Consider the following 27,413-nt stretch of genomic DNA (forward strand, 5'->3'; position numbering starts at 1 on the left):
CTTTCTTTCTTTCTTTCTTTCTTTCTTTCTTTCTTTCTTTCTTTCTTTCTTTCTTTCTTTCTTTCTTTCTCCCTTGGAGAGCTGTTGAAATATGGGTTTCCACAGTAATGGGGGTTCCCAGCACATGCTAGGAGCTGGCTCTGAGCCTCCAAAATCCCTTTTCCAACATTTCCTGGGCTCTGGCTACTACAGCTCGTTCAGACCAGACTTGTAAGACAAGTTACAGAAACACTCTTTCCCTAGTTAGAGGGATGGTCATGGTTTACAGAGCTGTGCCCAGACAGCTGGTATCAGTTCTGGCTGAGGAACTGAACTGTGGCAAACGGTCATTGAGCTCTCTCAAGAGGACTGAAGAAACCTAGGAGAGAGAGATTCCTTTCCCTATCTGCTTTCTTCCCAAACCCCAGCCTCTCTGTGCTTCCTGCATCAGACCCTCGGTTCCGAGTCTGCTCTTATTTTACAGGCCTAGATTAATAGCGTCTGGATGTCATTAGAATGACAGCTAACATTAGTGCTGACTCCCCTGCCAGAGTGTGTTCCAAGTCCTTACAGATAGCCACTCATTTGGTCCTTATTAACACCATGTGCCATATTATCCCCACTTAGCAGACAAGGAACCCAAGGATCCACAAAGAATTAACGTCACTTGCCCAAGATCGCACAGCTGTTCAGTATTACTGTGGGCCTCTGGATGGAGGTGGTCAACTGGCCCAAGCTGTGAAACACTGCTCTAACAGCTCTTAATATGGAGACATAGTGACAGAGCCACATGTGGTGGCGGATGCCTGTAACCCCAGCACTTGGGAGGCAGAGGCAGGAAGTCCAGGTGTACAAATCCACCCTTAGCTACATGGTTCCACATCAGCCTGGGCTGCATTAATCTCATCTCAAACAGCAACAACAGAAAGGTGTAGCTAGACTCAGATTCCCCAAAAGGCATCATTTTATAGTGATTTATGAATTTTATAGCCTGTACTGGATAGCTTTGTGTCAACTTGACACAGCTGGAGTTATCACAGAGAAAGGAGCTTCAGTTGGGGAAATGCCTCCATGAGATCCAGCTGTAAGGCATTTTCTCAATTAGTGATCAAGGGGGGAGGTTTCCTTGTGGGTGNTGCCATCTCTGGGCTGGTAGTCTTGGGTTCTATAAGAGAGTGGACTGAGCAAGCCAGGGGANGCAAGCCAGTAAAGAACATCCCTCCATGGCNTCTGCATCAGCTCCTGCTNNCTGACCNGCTTGAGTTCCAGTCCTGCATCCTTTGGTGATCAACAGCGGTTTGGAAATGTAAGCCAAATAAACCCTTTCCTCCCCAACTTGCTTCTTGGTCATGATGTTGTACAGGAATAGAAACCCTGACTAAGACATAGCCAGTCTCCAGTTTAGGTGGACAACTGTGGGTCTCACCTACCTTCTCCAGATACTCAGACATCAGCTCTCTGCATCTCATCTCAGACTCTGGGTGGACGATGGGACTCGGATGCTAAGTTGCACATGGATCTGGGCTAGAGGGTGACTTTGCTATAGGAGTTATTAACTCTGTTTAAAGTTAGGAAAACCCTGGGGTAAATGGTATGGGTCCTGCCTGCCCTTGCCTCCATCCTATAGGATTGTGGATGGTTTCAGCTCCTGGAACGAAGCTGCAGGACTTGGTCCAGAACCGAGTAACCTCCTTTCGTTAGGAGGTTGAGCCCAACTTAGTTGTGGTTGGCATGATCAATAGCTGGAGTCTATACCAGGCTTCTAGCTCCTTCCCCTCCAAACAAGGTGGAGAGGCATGCTCTGAGAAGCTGTCCTTTGGACATGGCATGGCTGCTGGACACATGAACCCAGCAGCAATGGTCACCTACGCAAGACCTGCACAAAATTAGGCCAGTTAAAAAGTCCAGTACAGAGGACCAGGTGTGGTGGCACATACTTTTAATCCGAGCAATTGACAGGCAGAGGAAGGCAGAGCTTTGAGTTTAAGGGTAGGCAGATCTAGCAAGCTCAGGGCTACACCAAGGGCCATATAGAGAAAACCTATCTAATTAACTAACTAACTAATTAATTAATTGTAAAAGACTAGCACAGAGGAGGGAGGGCTCCCAAGGCCCCACCCTAGCAGAAGAACCATTGGCAGTTGGTGACTGCTGAGGGAAGAGTCACTTTTCTTTAAGGATTTTCTTGCTGTCACTTTCCGTCTGGCAGCTGAGGAGCCTACACCTCAAAGTGTAGGCACGCTGGTGCACGCTGTATGCACACAAAGTGAGCTAAGCGAGCCAGTGGGCGGGTTGTACTGGTGTCGCCATGCTTGCAGCCCCGTGCTGATAGAAGGGATGAAGGTGACTTCGGTCCAGCCCTCTTTGAGATACATCAAATGCAAGCTGGATGTGGTGGCACGTGTCTATAATCCCAGCCCTTGAGAGGCAGAAGCAGCGGGAGGGTCAGGAATCCAAGGTCATCCTGGGCCACAGAGTCAGTTTGAGGGTAGCCTGGGCTACACACGACCTGTCTCTAACAGCAAGCTTCATTAATTCATATATGTGATTAAACAGTAAGAGTTTTAGAGGGTACCCACTCCCTCCAAAAAACAGACACCAGCTACTCATGAGGTGGCCCTCGGGGTGATCTTGTGACTTCCCCTTTGGAACCTGAGAGTCATTGCATAGATTCCCCCACAACAGTGTATGGTCTGTGTTTTTTAAAGTCTGGTCTCCATCTCAAGCTATTAGGGAGGGCCCAGGTCAACACTCTCCTTTCCTCTTCTCTCTGGGTTGTCACCCCGTCACCTCTGTCTCCTATAGCACCCAATTACAGCCCGTCTGTGAGCACAGAAGGAGATAGCAATAACTATGGATTTTCCTCTAAGGAGTTGGGACAAAAGTCAAGGAAGAACCAGCTGAGTTTGTACTTAGGATAGCAAGTAAGAGTGTGGGATGCTTTAAAGGAAGATGTACATTGTAGCCAATGCTGAGAAGGGTGTGTGGGGGGTGGGGGAGCAGGGGTCTGGATATTGGGGCTTCAGTGAGGAGAATACAGCAGCACATAGGGAAATAGCTTTCTGGGTGTGAACAAATAAAATTTCCGAGGAGTATAATAGAGCTGGCTGTATATGGTCAGATCTCCTACATTGTCCCTGCTAGGGTGTGGCACAAGAGGTGTGAATGATTCTGCTGGTCTCGGTGGCATAAGAGGAATGACATTCACAATACAGGTTAGGATTCAGTACAGCTACCTTGAGAGAAAGTCCCCCAAATTATAGGTTTCTTGAGGCTTGACAGTGACATAGAAGACTGGGGACCAGTTGTTCTTCTGTCGGTGTGTGGGCCCCATGAGTATCAGAGCCCCAGCCTGGTCCCTGTCTTCTCAGCTGTTGTTTCTAGCTATGGCTTCCCCGTCATGGTCCAGGATATCGCCGAGGTGCTGGTTCTCACACATCACCCCAGAAGTCCTTCCAACTCCTAAGGGTAGACCTCAGTGCAGCATTTTATAAAACACGAACCGTCAGAAAGACCATCTTGACGCACTTGTCAAATAGAACCACAGACCATTTGGGAGAAGAGCCGCAGACACCTCCCTCTGGGACATTTGCTCCTGCAGTGTTACTGAGTTCTTGAGGTGTTCAGGCCCTGCCTGAGGCACTGCTGTAGGAAAAAGGGGAAAAGGTTCTTTTCCCATGAAACTTCGAGTCTAGCAGGAAGCAAGACAGATAATAGGCAGCCATCAGCTGACAGCTTGCCATTCATACGTGAGTCTTCAGATGTAACTTTGCATAATTCAATGCCCAGAGCTGCTAGCGTCAAACACCCATAAGAGTCATGGCAGTCAGGCCGGGCGTGGTGGCGCACACCTTTAATCCCAGCACTCGGGAGGCAGAGGCAGGCAGATTTCTGAGTTCGAGGCCAGCCTGGTCTACAAAGTGAGTTCCAGGACAGCCAGGGCTATACAGAGAAACCCTGTCTCGAAAAACCAAAAAAAAAAAAGAGTCATGGCAGTCAATCTTGCACGCTTTTGATATAAATTCCACTATCAGATGTCCCATGCTAGGCATAGTAGCACACACCTTTAATCCCAGCACTCTGGAGGCAGAAGCAAAGCATCGCTGTGGTGGAAAGGCCAGCCTGGATCATGTAGTGAATTCTAGGCTAGCCTGGGTTATAGCGTGAGACCCTGTCTCAAACGAGCAAACCGAATGATCAAAACCGCCTTTGATTGTCTGTCCTGAGGTCCTGAGAGCAGAGAAGGAGGGTAGGGAGAGGGGAGGAAGAAGTGAAGGTCCACCCTGAAATCCACCCACACCAACCAGCCGGCATGGAGAAGAGAGGCGTGCACAGTTAATCCTCAGTCTGAATCCACTTTGCTTAGCAGGGGAAGACTTGGGGATCTTTCTCTCCTTGTTAAGCAGTGTGTGAGGAGTAATTCTGGGGCTTTTCGAGGCATCTGGAGGGCATGCTGGGGAACTTGGGGAAGCACAGAGACCTGGCCTTTCCCTTCTCACATAACCTTCAGTGAGTGGTACTCAAACCTGGTTTCACTAGGAACCCAGGAGGGGTCCTGTTCAGTGTGCTCGTACAAGGAGGAGTGATGCTAAATCCAACCTGGAGCCAGTGCCACCTGCCTAGAAACCCTGCATCCGTTGCCTTGCAACGTTCTCAAGCTGCTTGGGGTGACGGGCCAGTTTTTCCCTTTAAGTTCTGTTCCCAGTCTGCCTTAAAAATGAAGTAGTGCATTAGAAAAATTAAACAAACAAACAAAAAAAGGTGTTATTCAATCTGGATGTCTTAGTTAGGGCTTCTGTTGCTGCAATGAAACACCATGACCAAAAGTGACTTGGAATGGAAAGGGTTTATTTTGCTGACTCTTCCATATCACAGTTCATCAGCAAAGGAAGCCAGGGCAGGACTTGAGCAGGGCAGGAACCTGGGGCAGGAGCTGATGCAGAGGTCATGGAGGGTGCTGCTTACTGGCTTGCTCCTCAAGTCTTGCTCAGCCTGCTTTCTTATAGAACCCAGGACCACCAGCCCAGGGATGGCACTGCCCACAATGGACTGCGCCTTCTTACATCAACCACTAATTAAGAAAATGCTTGCAGCTCAGTCTTTATTCTCTCTCTCTCTCTCTCTCTCTCTCTCTCTCTCTCTCTCTCTCTCCCTCCCTCCCTCCCTCCCTCCCTCCCTCTTTCTTGCTTTCTTGCTTTCAGATTTATTTATTTTATGTATATGAGTATGAGTATACCAGAAGAGGGTATATACATCAGACACACCAGAAGAGGGCATCAGATCCCATTACAGACGGTTGTGAGCCACCATGTGGTTGCTGGGAATTGAACTCAGGACCTCTGGAAGAGCAGACAGTGTTCTTACCCACTGAGCCATCTCTCCAGTCTCCAGTCTTTATTTTTAATTGCAGTTCCCTCCTCTCAGATGACCATAGCTTGTGTCAAATCGATATTAAAAACTAGCCAGCACACTGGGCGTAGGTAATATTATATGCCTGTAACCCGAGCACTTGAGAGGCTGAGGCAGAAGGAATTATTAATTCAAACATAGCCAAGGTTATACAGATAGCAAGACCCTGTCTCAAACAAAACAAAACAAAACAAAACAAAACAAAACAAAACAAACAATAAATCAGACTGGGGTAGGATCAGTAGATATAGTTCTTGCCATGCAAGCATGAGGCAAGCCAGAGTTTGGATCCCAGGAACTCCACAAAAGCAGGCTGGCATGGTAACCTGTATGGGAGGCAGAGAGTGGGGACTCCTGGAGCCAGCTGCTAGCCAGACTAGCCCAAACAGTAAGTTCCAGAGTTAGTCAGAGACCCTACCAATATATATGGTAGGGAATCTATAAGGGACATCAAGGACATTGCCCAGTATCAACCTCAGGCCCCTCCACACACCCGTGTGTGCATCCATCCACATGTAAGCTTGAACGTTCACACACATACAGAAGTTATCTCTAACTCATGGGCTGCACAGATGACTCTGCGGTTAAGAGTGTGCTTGCTCTTACTGAGGACCCATTTCTGGTTCCCAGCACCCACGGGGTGGCTCATAACCACCTGTAACTCCAAGCCCAGAGGATCTGACGGCTTCTTCTTGCCTCTACAGGTATTGTATACACTTGATAGACAAACCTGCAGGCAACAAACCCATAGGAATACAATTAAAACAAATAGAAGCTTAAAAAAAACCAAATATTTTAAACATTATTTCAAAGGTTATGTCTAACTCAGGCATCTATTTTAGATTTAGGGGGCACGAAATTGCTCCATCTGCTTAGAAATCTTTTATAAGCTAACTTAATTCCTGCCTGGAGTTTATCTATAGGAAACAAACAAACAAACAAAAAAAGGGAAGAAAATCAGAAGCTTTGCTACCAGCCTCGAGGACTGTGTTTTGGGCTATACTACCCCTGAGGCCCAGGGTCAAAGGCCAAAGGCCACTGGGGAACTGCTGTCCTTCCCAGCTGCATGTTAGGCCAGTTATAAAAGAGAACAAGGAAGCTCCTACAGGAAGAGAGCCTCCTGGCCTTGTTCCTCTGTCCTTTATACCTCCTGCTCAGCTCATTGCTTTGGGAACGATTTCCCTGAGAGAGCTCTTATGTGCTCTACCTGCAGCTGGAGAAGCGAGAGGTCACGGCTAATTGTAGTCCGTCTCCAGTTCCCTTTCTGAATGCAGCTTTGGGCCTATGCTTTCTCATCTGCTCAGCGAAGCAGAGGACCAGCGGGGCAGTGGTCATCTGCGGCTGGCATGGCCTGGCCCGGCCCGGGGAAGGTGATTTCACTGTGGACTCTGTGTTGTAGTTCTCCAAGGAGAGGCACATCATGGACAGGACCCCTGAGAGGCTGAAAAAGGAACTGGAGGAGGAGCTGTTGCTGAGCAGCGAGGACCTACGCAGCCACGCCTGGTACCATGGCCGGATCCCTCGACAGGTATGTGCTCTGCTCTGTTCCACTCAGGGAATCGCACACTGATGGCACTGTTGCGTCCTGCTCAAAGACCACAGAATGCTAGTGCTAGAAAGTGACTTAGCTTAGAACCGTCTCTCTAAAGAGACCTTTTGGAAGAGCCAAAGGTCGGACTCCAAATATTTTTCCAGCCATGAGGGAAAGGATGGTGCTCCTGGGGTCGACATACATGTGCTGAACCAGCTGCCAGAAGTACATAGATGCCTGGAGTTCAGATAATTAAGCTCTTGCCCAGTGATCAGAGCCTCCTACTACTTGGGCCCTTTTCTGAAGGCAGTGACTTATCTCAGAGACGTCCCTGTGCCACAGGGCAGGTGGCACAGACCGACAAGGCCACCCCTGCTTCAATGGGGCGAGCGAGTGTCCACTGTCTTCTGTTCTTCTTCACTGAGTCCTGTGACTCAAAGATGGGGAGGAAGCGGGAGGGGGGGGATTAGGCCAGGGACCAGTCTCATTCTTCACGGTTCAGGATATTCCACGTGGTTGTCATTAGTAATGCTATTATTTGATACTGTAAGAATTAAAAATAGACTGAGTCTGCAGAACTGAAGTGGGACTTTATTATAAGCATAATCTGGCCAGTTATTAATCAAGGTCAGCATAACTGGAAATGCGTACCTAGGTCTAAGGAGGGTGGTAGCATGTTGTAAATACTATCTTTGGTGTGATGAATTTCACTTTTTAAAATTATGATTTCGTTTATTTATTGCGTGAGTGTGGACTGTGCCACAGCACACAGGTGGATATCAAAAGACAACTCTCTTTCCGCCACGTGAGACTCAGGGATCCGAACTCAAGCCGCTAGGCTTGGTAACAATCACCTTTACCTGCTAAACCATCTTACCAGTTTTGTATTGTTTTTTTTTTAACACTTAGCAAAGAAATCATTTTTATTCTGATCTTGAGATAAATATTCTTTTGTAACCTTAAAACTGATGGTAGAAGGATCCAGATAAGAAAAGAGAAAATTCAACTCCTCTCCCTAATTGTCTCCCCTGGAGATAGTTGTTATGAACATTTTGGTGCATATCCCTCCAGACCTCTTCAATCAAAACAGAGATCTTCCTGCTTTCTGTGGTCCACTCTCCTCACTTAATGGTGTGTCCTGGGAATTGGCTCCGGCTGTAAACTCTTCGGCTGCACCAGCACACACTGTGTATATGGCCGTCACACACACACACATCACAATTTATGGGGTACTTAGAGTGTTTCTAGCAGCCTGAGCAACATCCTGTAAGATAACTACCACGTTCAGACCTATAATTCTTTCTACTGGCTCAATTCCAGGAAATGGAATTTCTGCATGAAAATGTATTTTTAAGGCAAAGAGGCAGTTTTAAAGTAACCATGGCAGCACACTATTCTGAGCTAGCAGAAGTATAGCGTCACTTGGATGTTAGAATATCCTAGGGAAAATTGTCATCACTGTTGTCCTTGTTAGCGCACCAGGAGGGTGAGCTCTCAGGAGTATATCATTCTGGACGCTAACTGGAACCCTATGGCAATGGTAGCAGGGTGCCAGCACTCTATCCCTTTGAAGGTTTCAGCCACTCTATAAGCAACAGCATTATCTGCATCTTATAGACGATGTAACTGAACCACAAGGCACTTATGTAATTTGTCTAGTCACACAGCTGGGGCAGAATGCAAAGCTAGGTGTTCAGGCTCCAGCATGATGGGCTGGGTCGCTGTCAACATCAGCATCAGCATCAGCATCAGCATCATAGTGGCTACCCGTGGGGCTGTCCACTGTGTTACAGGCATTGTACTTGTGCTTGGCCTACTTCTCATATGCAAACGAATTATCTTTACAATAACTTTGTATTTTTTTTTTTCCCTAGCCTCCTAGCTTGTCCACAATCCACTGCATCATCCCTGGGTTCATCCTGCTCTGTAAATGGGAATCTTGGGAGGATGTTTAGGGGACCCAGACCCTGATAGCCTCTTCCTCCTCCCTTTGCTGACTAGAAAGAAAATCAGACCCAATGAGCACACAACCTCATTTCAAACCGCTGTTTTACATTCTTCAAGTCTGTGTAAATGTCCTCTTCTTGGGACATCTTCCTGGACACCCTCATTTGAATAATAACCCTTCCAAGTAGCCCATCTCCCTTCCAAAGTTTTTTCTTCCCTTAGCTTCACAATATTCTGACTCACCATACTTGCAGCCGCCTGTCCCGAGAGTGCTACACCACACACACACACACACACACACACACACACACACACACACACACACACACCACAAAGCCCCAGAGGAAGCACACTTAGTCATTGCTGTGTCTCCTGGATCTGCAGTAGCGCTGGACATGTAGAGGATGGTCCATAAATAGTTTGGGTGTTTTATTTTCCATTTGAGAGGGGGATGACCTCAAATGAATTATGTAGTCCAGGCTGGCCTCAAACTCACAGTCCTCCTGTCTTAGTTTCCTGAGCACGTTGATCACCGCTGTGCATAAGCCATACCCAGCTAGGATACAGTCCTTGAGTGTGACATTGAACAAACAAACTAAAGACGTGACGAAAAAAGGGAGTGCTAGGGAGATGGTTCGGTTGGTAAAATCGTCATCTTGCAACCACAAGGATCTGGGTTCGATCCCCAGAACCCACATTAAAAACAAAACAGAAAACTAAAAGCAGGGGAGCCAGGCGTAGTAACACATGCACTGGAGAGTCAGAGAGAGTCAGATCCTGGGTTGTGGGAGACTGATCGTGCCTAAGGACAAGACGCTGTTGGTCTCTGCACGCATGTGCACGCACGCATGCGCGCACGGAGCAGACATAGCAGCTCTGCCTTCTGTAAGTTCTTGAGAGAATATGTTTGGCTTTCCTGCTCCTCATTCACCATTTTGACTACAGGTGTCTGAAAACCTTGTGCAGCGGGATGGGGACTTCCTGGTTCGCGACTCCCTGTCGAGCCCTGGAAACTTTGTCCTGACCTGTCAGTGGAAGAACCTCGCTCAGCACTTTAAGATCATCCGGACTGTCCTGCGGCTCAGCGAGGCCTACAGCCGTGTGCAGTACCAATTCGAGATGGAGAGCTTTGACTCCATCCCGGGGCTGGTCCGCTGTTACGTGGGCAACCGGCGACCCATCTCCCAACAGAGTGGTGCCATCATCTTCCAGCCCATCAATCGGACAGTGCCCCTCTGGTGTCTGGAGGAGCGTTATGGCACCTCCCCAGGCCGAGGCCGGGAGGGCAGCCTGGCTGAGGGAAGGCCAGATGTGGCGAAGAGGCTGAGCCTCACCACAGGCAGCAGCGTCCAGGCTCGGGACCACAGCCTGCCCCGAGGAAACCTCCTCAGGTAGGTCTGTGGGGTGCTGGGGACTCGCTTAGGCTAAGGGGAGGAGAGGATATTAGAACACTCACCGTCAGTGGACAGTGGTCAGTGTGTGCATGATTAATTCCCACTTAAAGGGCATCAAAAGCAAGTGGTAGAGCTGGATGCGGGATGTGTTGGGTAATCTCAGTGCTTTGAGGCAGAAATGGGGTGAGTGCCCCAAGTTCAAGGCCATCCTTGACTACAAAATGAGATCCCCATCTCTAATAAAACAACAACAAAAATAACAACAGGGTCTGAGCAGGGGATATTTGGGAGACACAGCAAAGAAGAGGGGGTTCCAGGGACTTAATATGAGATGTTCAAGGGCCAGAGGAGCCTGGAGGGTTGATTGACCAGGCTAGAGTAGAGAGTCTGTGTAAGAGAGGGATGGGGTTAGAGGATGAACCCCCACCCCACCCCTGCTGATGGTGGAGGCTTTGTGCCTGGCTACAAAAGTTTGGCACAGTGAACAGCAGATCCTGAAGCAGAACTGGGTAGCATTAGGCACAGAGTGGGGAGAGAGTGGGAATCAGGGAAGCCAGCATAGTCTTCAGCAAGGGCCCAGGCTGGAAGGGGGAGGTGGGGTCGTCTTCTGAGGTCTTCAGGGTTAGAGGAAAATGCCCACCTAGGCGGTATACTATGGGAAGGGCAGGGACTGTGGGCATGCTGTGTGTCAGCGTCCAGCAGGGGTCAGTGCTGAGGCTAGGGACTGGCTGTGTGGAAAAGGATTGGCTTGGAGGGAACAGATGGGGTTTGAAGGACTGGAAGCGCTGAGGGAGGAAACTGAACTCCCGTGCCCCTTGGGTTAAAGAGAAGAAGGGTTCAGAGAATAGGCAGGCAAGGGCTGAGAGACGAGCTCTGTATTTGCATAGGACTTAGCTTCCAGAGATGAGAAGTCTTTTCAGAGCCAATTGCTGGAGCCAGGGGAGGAAAGCTGAGGTGTAGACTGGGCCCCTATATTGCGCAGCAGCCCTGCCCCCGTCTCCTGGCATCTGAGCTCCCACATATAAGTAAACGTGTCCATTCGCCGCTCTGCTTTCCTCTCTGGGCCAAGAGAAAATATAAACTATAATTTCTTTACTGAAAACGCCTTATGAAATACAGAACTATGTAAGTAACATAAACTGTAGCTGTTGCCTGGTATGTATTAGTCAGCAACTGACTCAGAACCTGTGGCTCCACGCTGGTTCCCATGTGGCTAGCTGTGCAACCCTGGGCAGACACCTTCAACCTCTCTGGGGCTCCCTTTCTTGGTCTGGAAGCAGAGACACTGTGAGTGAGGGTGCAGGACGTGGCACGTGTTTACTCTCACAGCAAGCACTGGCATTCCTGGGAGCTGTTTTTCTCTGCTGAGGAGGCAAAAGTCAGACTTAGGGGCAGACAGGGAGGCGAGGAAGGGCCTGGGAGATGCTCTTCTGATTGGCCTGTGGAATGTAGAGGCTCTGGGACAGCCTCTCACAGGAAGCCGCCAACACACTTCAGGTGGGGGAAGGGTGACCTCACCATGGCCAGTGTGGCCTTAATGGGCTAGTCACCCTACCCTGCTGCCCTTCAGTGACTTCCCCACGTTAGCTTTGGCCCACTGCCACCTGCTGCCTGGCTGGCAGTCTGGAGCCCTGGGCAAAGGTGTGTGTTCTCAGGTACACTGCTTCCCACCTATCGAGCTGCTCTGGGCCCCTGGAATAATCTGATCGGTTGATTGTTGATCACAGCAGACACACCTCAAACATCGTTTCTCCAAAGTCATTTCCTTTAGTAATTTGCTACTTATCTTTGAGTGGTTACTGGAAGTTTTGTTTGTTTCCAAATGTAGGGAATATCTTCCAGTTTATGCTTCCAGAGGACCTGTTTATTGCAGCCTGGCTGGTAGAGTGTAGTATCTCTTCCTCTGTCAACAGAATACAGTCTACCACCGGCTGTAGTTAAGAATGATCCCCAGTTAATCAGAACGGACAGAGGGGGTGTTGGAGAAAGTGCCTCAAGTCACCCTCTACCTTTCCCCTGGCTGGTTGTGCGCTGTGCTTCCCAGTTGACCGTACTGGCCAGTTTTGCTTCTAACTCAGCAGTTAGAGGTCACCTGTGGGTGCCCCAAGCCCAGCCAGGAAGACAGGCATGACAGCCGCCCCTGGCCTGTGCAGAGCTAATCTGTACATAGAAATAGAATGACCTCCAGCTTCCTCCCAGCTGACATTGATCCATTGTGGAAAAGTCGTGTTGGTTAAATAAGCCATTCCCCCAGGGAGTGAGAATCATTTAAAGCAATTTTTTTTTTTTTGAAGAAGTACACACATTCCAGTTCATCAGATGCCTTCCCACTACTCCCCAGAGAATGGTGACCCATTCAGCTCCGTCTTTTCAACAGGATGGAAGGGCTGAGGAAGCAGCCTAGGGCTCAGCTGCACTGGCCCTGGGGACCCGGCACACCCCGTCAGTTCAGTTGCTCCTCCTCTTCGGCCTTTCCTTTACTGTTAGGGTAGGCGCTGCATTCATTCCAGGAGTTTTCTTTTCTTAACTTTCCGTGAGTGACGTTGCCTGAAGGAGGGTTTTACTACTGAATGACACGTTTCTGCCTGGTCTCTCTGACTTCAGGAATAAAGAGAAGAGTGGCAGCCAGCCCGCCTGCCTGGATCACGTGCAGGACAGGAAGGCCTTAACCCTCAAAGCTCACCAGTCGGAGAGTCACCTGCCCATAGGTAGGTGTTGGGGAGTGTCAGGCAAGAAGGTGGTGGTGTGACCCTGGGGGTTCTCAAACGTTTTCTGCCCAAACAAAGCCACGGGGTGTGAAGATTCCACACCCTCAGCCTGGAGGGGAAGTTGGCAGAACTGTGGTTGTGGCACGCTAAGCTTAATGCTTTATGCATCCAAACATTTAAGTCTCATAACCAGCCTTTAAAGTGGGCACAGTTATCCTCATTTTGCAGCTGGGGAAACAGGAATTAAGGTATTGAGTAAGAAGGTCACCTAGCCTTTGTTCCCAGGATTTTGACATTGCAAACCGTGTTGATACGTGGTGATCATCATGATAGCAGAACTCACTCCTTAGCGGCCCCCTGCCCCATCAGTGGCTCAGTAAGTCTGGGGGCTGCTAATGGAGTGGCTGTCTACAAACACCTTGCTGTTTCTCTGTGTTCTGCTCATGGCCAGAAGAGTGGTAGGGCGTGGAACTTGGAACTCCGTAAGCATTTAGTGCCAGTGGGAGGTTTTTCATTTCTTTTAATAAGTAACCTTCCACGGGGCCACAAAGTGACTTTTCCCAGTGCTCCTTCGTAAAATGTTTGTTTGGCTTATCTCCGTGTGTCTGTCTATCTTCTTTGCATCTCTTGCTCTCCCTTTAGTGCTGCCTGAGATCCACCCTGACTTTGTGACTCAGAGCCCTTAATGCTATGTGGCTGAAGGTTTCTATTTCCTCTGACGGGATTGTGCTGTTCATTGCCCAAGACATGTTTCCCTGTTCTGACTGTCCCAACCTGCTATGACCATAAAATGGTGTTAGAACCCAGCCCCTGGGTTTTAGAGTCACCTCTAGAGTGAGGTGGAGCCAGGGACGCCTTCACAGTGTTTTTAACTGCCACAAACCAGACCTGCTGTGAGAAAGTCACAGTGTTTTCTTTTGTGGCAAAGAGGAGAACCCAAGGGCAGAGGGTGAGAGCTGGGAGCGGTCCCTCCCATTTTGTTTTCTGCCCTCCAGACCACTGAGCTTTCTCTGACCTTCTTTTCTCCTCCACAGGTTGCAAGCTGCCCCCCCAGTCTCCGAGTATGGACACAAGCCCTTGCCCCAACTCTCCTGTGTTCAGGACTGGCAGCGAGCCCACTCTGAGTCCGGCACTGGTACGAAGGTTCTCTTCAGATGCTAGGACAGGGGAGGCGCTTCGGGGATCAGACAGCCAGCTGTGCCCCAAGCCACCCCCAAAACCCTGCAAGGTGCCCTTCCTCAAGGCTCCCCCGTCTCCATCTCCCTGGCTCAACTCAGAGGCCAACTACTGTGAACTGAACCCTGCTTTTGCTGTGGGCTGTGACAGGGGAGCCCAGCTTCCTACACACGCTCACAACAGCCAGGAGATGCTGCTGACAGCCAAACAGAATGGGCCATCGGGGCCCCGGAACTCTGGCATCAACTACACGATCCTTGACAGGGATGACCAAGCGAGACTTTGGGATCCACTGGCAGCGCAGACGCATGAGGGTCAGGAGGACAAGACCAAGTTTGTGCCCCCTCTCATGGAGACCGTGTCGTCATTCAGACCCAATGACTTTGAGTCCAAGCTTCTTCCTCCAGAAAACAAGCCCCTGGAAACGGCCATGCTGAAGCACGTGAAAGAACTGTTCACCAACCATGACGCCAGGGTCATTGCGCAGCACATGCTGAGCGTGGACTGCAAGGTTAGTGTTCTGTGGCTGTCCGCTACCAATACTTTTAAGGAGGTCTCCCTGGCTGTACCCCGCCTTGCCGGGTTGATGCTTCATCATAGGGGGAAAAGCCAGACAGTAACGCAGGTGTGGGGATTTATTTGCAGGGTGGGAACCACCGTCAGGGCAACCTTTGCCCAGCAGGAAACTGGTAAACGTCACCTTGGACAGAGGGAGGGCAGACCTGCCCCTGAACCTAACCTAAAGACAAGTGCCTCTGTGACTCCTCCTCCTCCTAGCTCCCTAGTTAAGAACTCCCCTCAGCCCTGTCAGAACTGGAACAGCTGGGGCAACGGAGAGCCACAGAGAGCCTGGTTGCTGGAGTGGCAGGGCCCTTGCTATTTTATTCTATTATGCATTATACTTACACACGTGGTATATTTATTTAATTTCCGATATGATCTTCATGATAATTATCTTCAACTTGATTTTTATTTTTTATTTTTTTACAAAAATTGTTCAAGTTAAAAAAATTGTAAGATGAGGATTAGAAGAAAAGATAAAATCCTACAAAATCCAGTTTCTGGGGTCAGCGAGATAGCTCATCAGGTATATATATACAGCTGGCTGACAAGCCACAACCTGAACCCATCCCCCTGAACCCATACAGCTGAAAGAGGACCAGCTTATCTCTGTAAGTTGTCCTCTGACCCGTACACACATGGTGGCATATATACATGTGAACACACATACACACAAAATGTGATTTAAAATATCTCAAAACTCAGGCTAGAGGAATGGCTCAGTGGCCAAGAGCACTGGCTGCTCTTCCACAGGACCCCAGGTTGATTCTCAGTACCTACATGGCAGCTTTCAACCATCTATAACTCCAGGTCCGGGGTACCTGACACCCCTTTCTGGTGTCTTTGGCACCACCCACACATGTGTTTCATAGGCATACATGCAGGCAAAACACACATAAAATAAAATAAAAGATTAAAAGCTAATTTTAGAAACTCCAACTTCCTAATGATCACTGGTGACAGTGCTTGATGTGTATAATGTCAGGCTTATTAGCATTTGTAAGTAACACTGTTTATTATACGCAGAAACAATTCCAAGCCTGACCCGCATTCCATATCTATGTGCATTTTTATTATCTTTGTTTTTGTTTTTGTTTTTTCGCGACAGGGTTTCTCTGTATAGCCCTGGCTGTCCTGGAACTCACTTTGTTGACCAGGCTGGCCTGAAACTCAGAAATCCGCCTGCCTCTGCCTCCCAATTGCTGGGATTAAAGGCGTGCGCCACCACGCCCGGCCCCCATCCTCATTTTTTTTTTTTTTTTTTTAAGATTTATTTCTTATTATATGTAAGTACACTGTAACTGTCTTCAGATGCACCAGAAGAGGGCATCAGATCTCATTATGGATGGTTGTGAGCTACCATGTGGTTGCTGGGATTTGAACTCAGGACCTTTGAAAGAGCAGTCAGTGCTCTTAACCACTGACTGAGCCATCTCTCCAGCCCCATCCTCATTTTTAATAGGGGCATTTGCTTCAGGAGCAGGTGATCTGTGTCTATAACCTCTTGGTATCCCTTAGACAACAGGCATCTTGGGCTCAGCCCACCTTCTTGGTATATAGCAGTTGATACATTTGAGTGCCATTTAAGACCTCAGTGAAATCTGAAGCCCTGTTTCATTCAGCTCAGAGAAGACCATGAGTTTTAAAGGTTAGATTTATCCAAAAGCTGGATTTTCCTTCCTGTGTCAGGAATCTTGGCTGTAAATCTAATCTCCTAGCCACACCCCAGGGAGTTTGGGGGCTGAAAAAGGACTCCCAGAATGAACTGGGGGGGGGTCACTGAATAACCTGGGTAGAAGAGGTCTTTTCCTGAATTCGGGGCTAGAAGGCTAACTAGATGACCAGTGTAAGTCAGTGCCTGTGGCTGAGGGCGTCAACCCTGCTTGTAGAGGAAGGGGAGGGCGTGTCCCTGCTAAGCAGGCTCCAAGGGAAAGAACAGGACTTGTTAACTCTGGTGGCTGGGCAGCCTTGTGCAGAACACACAGGTAGGCAGAGAATTTGCCATGTCCTGTCCCAGCAAGCCAGTCAGGCTGGGCCCTGGGTCTAAGCATTCAGCACCATGCCAGTAGGCCAGAGGTGAGTGAGATTCCCACCTAGTGTGAGCCCGCCCACCCACAAGCCCCAGGAGGGAACTCCTGATACACACGGGTCTGCAATTACAGAACAGCTCCTTTCCTGGGGGGCAGTGGGCCCTTGGCTGTCTATGAGGGCTTGAGTGTCTAGGAGAGAAAGGGGAGATGCCTGCCCACTCCTTACAGGTCTGGAAGCTTCCCACTGCCATTGACATCCCTCAGAGGAGAGCCAGAGTCTGATGTCACTTGACAAGTATGCAGCCCTCCTCCTTTTCCTGCCCTGAGCATTCTGTCCTCCGCCTGGGCCTCTCCCAGATCTGTCTTCAGGTTTCATTGAAAGATGGGTTGCTTGGGAGTCCCCAGCAAGCAGGGAGAACGCAGCCTAGGCTCTGTGCACCCCAGCCTCATGGGCAAGGTTCTGTTCAGCTGTCCTCATTCTTCCCTCCACCATCCGTGCCTTGATCTTCTCCCAGAACTGCTACCAGGCTGCTCCAGTGTCTCCAACAGGAAAACTCTTTCCCACTGTAAATCAATGACATGGAGTTCCCACAAGCAGGAAGCAGAAGCAGGCATAGAGCGGCATGAGGCCCTGTGCCCATTCCCATCCCAGCACATGGTTCAGGAACAGCTGCTTATTAAGGGCATCAGGACAGTGGGTGGTTCTGAGCACACCGGAAGCTGCAGCCCATCAGTGTCCAGCACCCCAGCTCAGGGCCCCTGACACCTGCAGGTGGGCACTGCTTGTGCCTCACTCACCCTGGCAGAGCACAGCCACTCTGCCACCTACTTACTGTCTTTGAATGGGGAAGTAAAGTCTCCCACTTGGCCTTTAGGGATGAGTCCAAATCCCACCAGTGTCCACTAGCAGCTCTATGGCCCTCGTTCTCTCTCCATTTGTGGAATGGAATACTATCTACCCAGGTGGTCAGTAAAGACTGAGATAATATATTTGAAGCCCTAGCACTTTGCCTGGCCCAGAGTAAAGCACTAAGTGTTGATCAGTGTTACATGTTCAGCCTTGATTGAGCACCGGCTGGGTGCCCAGCTCACTGGCGTCTCTATCCTGGACGGACTTGGAATGGGATGAGAGGGGATGTGATGCAGGAACTTGGTCCACAGCATGGCCAGGAAACGCTCTGGCAGGAGTGGCTGGACTCCCTAGGCTTGAGTAAGGGCTTGAAGCTAGAGATCATGGCCAACCCAAGGTGACTTTGGAAGGCTGAGCAGTTGGCAAGGTGATTGCAGAATGTGCAGGCTTGGTTTGTCTAAATGGGGTTCATTTCTGGATCAAAGAAGAGGGGGTTAGGGTGGGCTGGGAAGGACCTGAGTATTGTCCTCAGTGTTTGCAAGTTTCTGCATCTGGGCTAATACTGGATCTTGCTGTTATAGCACTTTACTATCAATCTAGGGAAACAAACCCATGTGCCTGTGGGCTCAGGTCTGAGTCCTCTGTGATGGGGACAGCAGAGCCAGAACACATGGCTGTGTGATTGCATTTTAGGTCTCTAGGTAGCTGAGAGGAGGGCCAGGCCAGGTCCCTATCAGGGGTCCTCAGGACACCACAGGGGTCTTGAACATAGAAGAATGGGCCCAAAGAGTGGTGGCAAGTGGGACTTAAGAGTGTCTTGCCTGCCTTAGGGCATTCCTGCCACCCTGTTCTGCCACAGTGAGCATATCCTCTTCCTATAATCCCCAGAGGACTTAGCCTTGACCCCAGTACAGGCTCACCATCCCAGTCTTCCAGCTCAGCCCTGGGACATATGTATAGCTCAGGAAAGGGACCTGATGATGGGTGATTGACACTTAATTCTGACCAGAGGCTTCTTTTTTTTTTTTTTTTTTTTTTAAAGATTTATTTATTTATTATATTTAAGTACACTGTAGCTGTCTTCAGACACTCCAGAAGAGGGCGTCAGATCTTGTTACGGATGGTTGTGAGCCACCATGTGGTTGCTGGCATTTGAACTCTGGAACTTCGGAAGAGCAGTCGGGTGCTCTTACCCACTGAGCCAACTCACCAGCCCGACCAGAGGCTTCTTGCTCTCAGAATGCCCACTAGTGCTTCCAGAAGAAAAGTGTGTCAGTGGCGAGCCTTTGAGGCTTACTATGTAGACGGTGTGGACTGCAGAGTGTGTCAAAGAGGAACAGGGCTTAGAATCTCTGGCAGGATGATGGGCTAAACATGTGAGATGTATGGACCTCTCTTTCCTAACATCTGGCCAGAATCGCCCCCTCCACGTGGCTAATGACTCACAACTTGTACTCTCAAACAGTCATTTGAATCCTTAGCAGAGTCCTTGAGAAAGGTGAGTCGTACCGGCAGTGGTGAGCATAGAATGAATCCCATGTCCTGTCCTGGGCGCCACCACTGGACAGTAAGGTCCTCAGCTCATCCCCCAGGGCTGACAGGGGTTGCCTTGCTCAGCTATGGAAGTTTCAGGTCACTTTTAATAGCTGCTGAACTTCCCGACCTTTTTTTTTTTTTTCCGACCTTTTTTTTTTTTTTTTGTGACACATTATGATGATCTCTGCACTGCCTAGCGTGGTTATGGTAGAAAACAGCCCACCACAGGAAGCACAGAGCCCATCTGCTGCCTGCCACATGTTCAGACTTGGTTAGACCCCTGAATCCCAGGGTCACACTCTAGTATGTTAGTGAGCTAGCATGGCCTCAGTTTAGAGATACAGCTGACTCCGTTGTAACCTAAGAAACGGTTCAGGCCTGACAGTGGATTCCATTCAAATGTGGTTATGCATGTTAGAAATGAGATGGTAAAAAAAGAAAAAAAAAATTCACACTGTAAGAAACCGAAAGAACGAATTTAATCAATGAAGAGAAAAGCAAAGCATTGGGTTGCGATGAGAGCTGGCTTGGACAAAGAAAGATTTTCTTTCAGGGAAACCTCTGTGGAGAAGCCGTGGGAGTGGTTTCCAATCACCACATATGTTTTTAATGGCTTCCAGCCATAAGGTACACTTACTGCACCCAGGAGAGGCGTAATTAAGGGCAATAGCAGCCAGCCGTGGCTGTTAAGTGAGTTCATGAATGGTAAGGCCCAGAGCAGAGGGGAGCTTGGACGACACTCGGCTTTTCCACTGAAGAGCCTGGTGGGCTCCACACACACGCACACACAGCCTTCTTGTTGGCAGCAAAACATCTTGCTAGGACCCAGCCTGTGTCCGGCCAGAGCCGAATAAATGATAAGCTCCCTGGCTGGGCTTGAATGCATACCAAATCTTTAGGCTGTACAGACCGTTTAAGAGTTCCATCAGTCCTTTGCCCACTAAGTGTGTGTGTGTGTGTGTGTGTGTGTGTGTATGTATTCTTGTTCATGTGTGAGATAGCACACATAGGAGGGTACATAGAACTTGTCTGTGTGTGGAGGCAAGAGGACAACCCCTCAGGTGTCTTGAGGACCTGGGGCTTGTCACTAAGCTGGCTGGAGAGCCCCAGGGATCCACCTATCTCTGCTCCTCAGCGCTGATGGTTAGGAGCCCACACTACCATGCCTGCCTTTTTACATGGGCATTAGGAATCAAATTCCGCTTCTCATGCTTACACAGCCAGCAATGCATAGACCAAACCATTTTCCCCAGCCCCTCACTCAGTTTTATAGTTTATGAAGTATATTAAAATTCTTCAAATATCATATATAAGAAACATTTTCGCATGCTGTCACTCAAAGAAGTTCAGGCACATTCCATCCACAGAGACAGGGTTCCCAGGTACTGTATTTCTTTCTTTCCTCGTGCTAAATTAACACGGGGCCAACACACTTTCTGATCCAGCGACTTTCTCCTTGGCTCCTGACAGGTTGCTAGGATACTAGAAGTCTCTGAAGACATGAAGAGGAGCATGGGTGTGAGCTCGGGACTGGAGCTCATTACCTTGCCTCATGGACGCCAGCTGCGCCTGGACATCATGGAGAGGTGAGCATGCTGCCTCTGTGTTTCCCACAGTGACGGCGCCTCGCAGGTATCCGTGCAGCAGGATGGAGGTTGGGGGGGGGGGAGGGAGAGGAGCAGCATCAGACTGTCCTGGAGTCACATCATCCCGGGGTGCACATGACTCTCCTCAAGCCTGAGCTGTGTCTGGGACATCACACCTCCCTTGCCCCATTCCCGAACAGTGGCTGGACAGTGGCCTTGTTTGAAGCCGTGGCATGGCTGCACCCAGAACGCTGCACCTTCCTGCCGCCTTCCTCCCCTCGGGAGCATCTCACTGAGCTTAAGACCTCCTGATGAATTAGGATTGGGAAAGACTGAGGAGATGGATTCTGACCTCTTTAAGGGATGGACCGCAGGACTGGAGTTCCCCGGGCTCTGAAACCCTGCTACCGTTTCCTAGATACGCTGCAACCCCTGAGTACTAAGTTTCTTTCGTTGTCACTGTACTAAATCACCCTGGCAAAAGCATCCCAAGAAAGGGTTTATTTCGGTTCACAGTCCCTCAAGGTGGGGAAGCCAAGACAGCAGGAACTTGAAAGATGTGGTGGTCACACTGTGTCTTCAGTCAGGAATGCAAGCTTTTGCTCTGTGCCCTTAGCAGGGTCCCAGCTGGGGAGCGCTGCCGCTTTTCCTACCTCAGCTAATAAAGTCCCCAGGGGCCCATCTACCAGCTGATTCTAGATTCTCTCAAGTTGATGGCACTCACCACCACACTAGGTGTTCATTAAAACACACAGGTAGCTGTAACCACAGGACGTGGGGGCTGGGGCAGGATGATTAAGTCCAGCCCAGGATATATAATAAAGCCTTTTTGCAAACAATAAATAAACCATGAAACAAAGCCAAAGCATGCCCTTGAACATGAATGCTTAGAGATGAGACACACTTTTAACACAAGAAGCATAAGATTTGATTTTCATATTAAAACAAAAACTGGCCATTCTTTCCATCTCCCTCCCTTCCTCTCTCCCTCCCTCTCTCTCTCCCTTCCTCTCTCCCTCTCTCCCTTCCTCTCTACCTCTCTCCCTTCTTCTCTACCTCTCTCCCTCCCTCCCTCTCTCCCTCTCCTTTTCCCTCTCCCTCTCCCTCTCATGCAAATTATCTCCCGGTCACCATGATATTCTTGGGTACAGTCTAGGGCAGTTGAGTTTTCTATGGTGCAGGAACATGCTCAAACCACTGACTGTTGTGGCTACTGTACGTGGGTGGCAGAGGGAACTGAGAGATGAAAAAATTTAAATTTAAGTGTTAATATCCACTTGCGCAAGCAGCTGTTGGCCTCTGAGAATAAAGGCTGCATTCCACACAACTTTACAAATCTGAGTGTGGGGTGGCATGTCTGTAACTCCAGCACTGGTAACGCACAGGATCACCATTTCCAGGCCAGTCTGTCATATACAGGGAGTATAGGTCATATACAGGGAGTATAGGTCACATATACAGGGAGTATAGGTCATATATACAGGGAGTATAGGTCATATATACAGGGAGTATAGGTCATATATACAGGGAGTATAGGTCATATACAGGGAGTATAGGTCATATATACAGGGAGTATACAGGGAGTATAGGTCATATATACAAGGAGTATAGGTCATATACAGTGAGTATAGGACATATATACAGGGAGTATAGGACATATATACAGGGAGTATAGGTCATATATACAGGGAGTATAGGTCATATATACAGAGAGTATAGCATCATATATACAGGGAGTATATAGGTCATATATACAGGGAGTCCAGCCTAGGCTACATATGGAGGCATGGTCACAACAAATAAAAACAGCACAAATGGCTTTGAGGGAGTGAGGCGGAGGCTGGGGGGTGGCTAGGAGGAGGACAGATGTGTTAGAAAATGACCCTCCCAACTTTGTTCAGACAAGCTTTGGGGAATTTCATGTCCAACTTGAAGCCACCTGCCCTTCCTGACAACACTTCTCACTCAGCCTCCTCCTCATGCCCAGCACCGTTCTGCTCCTCCCTTGTGGTTGTGGGTGGAGTGGTCACTCTTACTTCCTCATTCCGAGTAGATGCAGTGCAATCTGGAATCTCCAGACACCTTTTTTTCCTGGCACGGAGAGGTGCGCTGGGGCCTGAGCTCTGGGCCTAAGCCATGGCCAGCAGAGCGGGGCCTCTCTCTTGCTTGTCTTCTGTCTCCAGCTCTGTCACAGTCCCTCCCGTTTTGCTGCTTGCCTAGACCCCTGCACCCTCAATCGTTTCTATCTATCTCTGACTGTGGGATCTACTCACAGAGCCTGGGGGATAGTTGAGCAGTTACAGCGTGTTAACTAAAGAAAGGCCAAGGTCTTAGGTGCCCAGAATTGCACAGAGACTTCATTTCCTTGTTCTGGGATCAAACACAGACTACCCTTGACGTCTAATTTACTACCTCATTCCAAGGCAGGCTAAGCTGGAAGCATTCATCTGATAAGAGGTGGGTCCGGCTAGCTGCTGGCCACTGACATGTAAGCCACAGGCAGAGTCATTCCCACAGAACACCAGGAAGTCCCCAGCAAATGCTGAGCAAGTGATTGTCATCAGCCAGTTAGTCACTGATGGCACACCACAAGAACAAAGCAGGGGGAATCGGTTCCTGGTTAGTTGAAACACCAGGAGTGTGAGACTGAATTAACATTGTTAATACTTTTACTAAGAGAGAGAACAAATACTTGAAGTTTATCTGGAAATCTGGTTGGATTCATTGGTTAGAAAGACAAGAAATCAGGAATGGGACATAGTTGGGAGAAAGGGAAGGAGATAGGACAGACAGACAAAGTGGGTCAAGGTGGCCAGGTCTGATGGAGACAAGCCTGTCAGTTATAGCTTATGTAGGGGACTGAGGCAGGAGGACCACAAATTCAGTAACTGAGGAGGCAAATTAATGAGACCTTGACTCAAAGTTAAAGATCAAGATGAGCTAGGGACATAAGTCAGATGTAGAGGGCTTGCCTTGGATGTACAAGGCCCTGGGTTCAGTTCCCAGTGCCTTGGGGAGGGGGAGATGAGAGAAAGAAAGAGAGGGAGGTGGGGGGTTGGGACTTACAAATAAAGATAGAGTGGTAAGTTATTTATGTGCCCACAGTGTGTCCCTGCTTTGCAAGTGAGTACTCTACACACACACACACACACACACACACACACTCACTCACTCACGACACTTAAAGACCCCAGAGCTCGTAACTCAGTGAACAGACATTAGGAGACCTGGGAAGGTCTCTGGGTCACTACCACCTCTGCTCAATAAGGGTGAGAACACAGCCGGGAACAACAGCCCCAGCTCTGAGCTTTCAGGAGAGTATGATCCTGGGGTTTCAAAGGCGAGGGGGATCTTAGGAATCATAGCTACAATTTTACTTCCCGCTCTTGCATAGTAGCCTGGAAGACTATGACAATTTTGGCCCAGTGCAGTAAATTCCTGGGCTCAGATTATAGAGGGGAAGGAACAGGTCACTGTCTGAGCTTCCTGCCATGACAGACCCTGCACATAGAGTCCCATTGTACAGAAAAGTCACGTGTTTCCTGTCCTAAGGCTCTTGAGTGTGACCCTTGTAATTTAGGGTGAGAAAAAGGGAGAATTGGGGGTCCTCTGTTTTATTAGGGTCTGACCTTACAGTGAATTCCTGCCTGTCTTTCAGTCTTTGTTTATACCTCTCCAATCTCTCAGTGGTGCCTGTGTTGGGGGTGCAGAACACTCTTCTTGCCTCCTCTTTCCTCCTCTTGTTCTGATACCCGTGACATCTTGAATCAAGTTCATATTCTCCCTCCCCTTCCTCCCTCTGTCTCTGTCTTCCACTCACCCCTCTCTCTCCTTTCCCATTCCCACTAAGTGGAGCTCCAGTCTTCCTCAGAGGGAGCATCCCCTGTATGTTGGGGGACCTGGTATCTCCTCAGGCCCCTCATGTAAGAGAGAGAAGTGCACCTCTGAGCTCCTCCTGCCCTGGTGGTCCACCTCATGCTCCCATGTCCATGGTTGACCCTGGTTCTGTTCATGGTGCATTCTTTATCTGGTGTTGGAGAGACTTTATCGAGATCAGCTTTCCAAACTGGCTCCCAGCCAGTGGCACACAAATAGCCCCCCTGGATGATTAAGGCCATTTTCTCCTCATCTTGCCGATCCGAGCCTGACCCTCAGTCTTCTACTTAGGCACACCACCATGGCCATTGGCATCGCTGTGGACATTCTGGGCTGCACAGGCACACTGGAGAACCGAGCGGGTACCCTCAATAAGATCATCCAGGTGGCGGTGGAACTGAAGGATGCCATGGGAGACCTCTATGCTTTCTCAGCCATCATGAAAGCCCTGGAGATGCCTCAGGTGAGATGCTGGCTTTGTGCAGCCTCCCACATGAGCGTGCATTCAACATTCATCAAAGAGTTCTGTATGTCTGACTGCTCTGGCCAACCTCTAAAGATAAACTAAATGTTAGTGAAAGCCACGCAGGGGACAAGCAGCCGTGAGCGAGCACGGTCCTCAGCGTTTTGATTCTGTTTCTAAAACCACTGGTAATTGATGATAGTTCAATATCTCATCTTTGATGCAAAATAACAAGAGTTAGCCTCACTGCTAACAAGCAGTATTCCTGAAGAACCAGTTAGGGCAAGACACCATGCTGGAGTTTGTGTTATGACAGAGGCTGCATCCACTTGGGTCACCAGGGATGTGACTAGTTGGGGTAATGTCTGGGGAAACCAAGGCATTTAAGAAACTTGTATCAGAGATTCTCTAGACCAGCGGTCCTCAATCCGTGGGTCACGACTTCTTTGGGCATCAAAGGGGTCACATGTCAGACATCCTACATATCAGATATGTACATTACAATCTGTAACAATAGCAAAGTTATAGTTATGAAGTAAAATTTTGTAGTTGGGGGTCACTATGATATGAGGAACTGTATTACAGGGCATTGTAGCATGAGGAAGGTTGAGAACCTCTGTGCTAGACTCGATTTGTCTCAAAGCATCTTCCCCAAGGTATTTCATTTAGGAAGCTGTCTCGCTCTCTCACTGGTGATGTAGCTCCTCGGCTAGAATATCATCTCAGGCAGGGTCTCTGCCTTTGTCTGCACTGGCAGATGCTGGATGCTTTCAGAAGCTGGTCAAACACAATGAGCCTCCCTCCACTGTGAAGGAAGTGAGGTCTGCTGTCTCTACAGCTCAGGCCCGCTTTCCCTCAGGTGCTTGAAGAACTTTGAGTGGTAGAGTCAGTCCTGCAAGCCAGGTCCGGCCAGTAGCATCAACACTGCTGGGTCTTTATCTTGGCTGTTACCTACACACAGATAAGCTCCGAAATCCTGCCAGGTGCTCATTCATCAATAGCCATCCTTGCCACAGAGGGACACAGCTGCAGTCATACATCCTGGAAGTCAGAGCACACTTGACACATAATTTTCTTCATTAAAAACAACAATGCAGCCGGGCGTGGTGGCGCACGCCTTTAATCCCAGCACTCGGGAGGCAGAGGCAGGCGGATTTCTGAGTTCGAGGCCAGCCTGGTCTACAAAGTGAGTTCCAGGACAGCCAGGGCTACACAGAGAAACCCTGTCTCGAAAAAAACAAAACAAAAAAACAAACAACAACAACAAAGAATGGCCACCTTAAAAGCAAGATGCTGAACAGATTAAGAGCCCTTACCAGAAATTTTTTGGAGTCACACATGGTAGGGAGAACCATGTGACATCACTAGCTGTCTTCTGACCTACACATGAAATAACTACAATGAGATAGTTACTTTTAGGCATTTATTTTTTTTAAGTATGAATAGAAACACACATGAAGCATTGTGGGATGGGTCACCAGGGCAGTGTAGACTAGGGTAGGGGCTGTGCCTCCTCTCCCTCACAGCTGCTCTGACAGCTTCATGCTCATCTATGACCTGTTCCAAAACTTAAGCAGAAAGGAATTTTTTTTTTTTTTTTTAAAGAGCCTTTCTGAAACAATCGTTCCTTCTTGCAGATCACAAGGTTAGAGAAAACATGGACCGCTCTGAGGCACCACTACACGCAAACTGCCATCCTCTATGAAAAGCAGTTGAAGCCTTTTAGCAAAATCCTGCATGAAGGCAGAGGTGAGCACAGGAGGGCAGTGTGAGTGTCGGGCTCCTTATGTCTCTCCCCGGGTTAGCGGTTCCTGTTATGTTTGTCGGAGCTTTAATGGGGCACATGCTAAGCCTTTGTCACCTGCAAGGCTGTTGCTGGCTCACACAGTGGCCCTACTCATACAGCTCTGCAGCACCTCAGGAAACCCAGATGACCACGTAGTGGGTCTGTGATTGACTGTCGACAAAACATGATCTGGAACTTTCCTCCTCATTCCTCAGAGTCTACGTATGTCCCAACAAGCAATGTGTCAGTCCCACTGCTGATGCCACTGGTGACCTTAATGGAACGCCCGGCTGTCACTTTTGAAGGAACCGACATGTGGGAAAAAAATGACGAGAGCTGTGAAATTCTGCTGAACCACTTGGCGACAGCCAGGCTCATGGCTGAGGCTTCCGAGAGCTACAGGATGAATGCTGAGAGGGTCCTGGCAGGTAGGGACTTGTTCCTGCAATCTCCTCTGCACAGGGATTAGAGAGGAGGAAAGAAGAAAGGGGATGGATGCTCTTGGTCAGAAAAAGGACCAACAGAAAGGATTAAGGTGTAGACACATTTCCCACGTCATTGCTCATTTGATAATGTGCAAG

At 49.0% G+C, this 27,413-nt stretch overlaps 1 protein-coding gene across 2 annotated transcripts in view; it reads left to right on the forward strand.

The window, feature by feature from the left end:
* Nucleotides 1–27,413, forward strand: part of Bcar3 (BCAR3 adaptor protein, NSP family member) — a 112,090-nt gene that overhangs the window by 79,378 nt on the left and 5,299 nt on the right. For both annotated transcript variants that reach the window (XM_021196204.2, XM_021196205.2), the window contains 8 exons: nt 6,788–6,916; nt 9,812–10,257; nt 12,865–12,968; nt 14,003–14,655; nt 20,592–20,707; nt 24,875–25,046; nt 26,684–26,795; nt 27,048–27,260. In XM_021196204.2, coding sequence (XP_021051863.1) covers nt 6,788–6,916; nt 9,812–10,257; nt 12,865–12,968; nt 14,003–14,655; nt 20,592–20,707; nt 24,875–25,046; nt 26,684–26,795; nt 27,048–27,260 — 1,945 coding nt within the window. The remainder of the gene's footprint in view (nt 1–6,787; nt 6,917–9,811; nt 10,258–12,864; nt 12,969–14,002; nt 14,656–20,591; nt 20,708–24,874; nt 25,047–26,683; nt 26,796–27,047; nt 27,261–27,413) is intronic.

This window comes from Mus pahari, chromosome 4, assembly GCF_900095145.1.
Source record: "Mus pahari chromosome 4, PAHARI_EIJ_v1.1, whole genome shotgun sequence".
Taxonomy (NCBI): domain Eukaryota; kingdom Metazoa; phylum Chordata; class Mammalia; order Rodentia; family Muridae; genus Mus; species Mus pahari.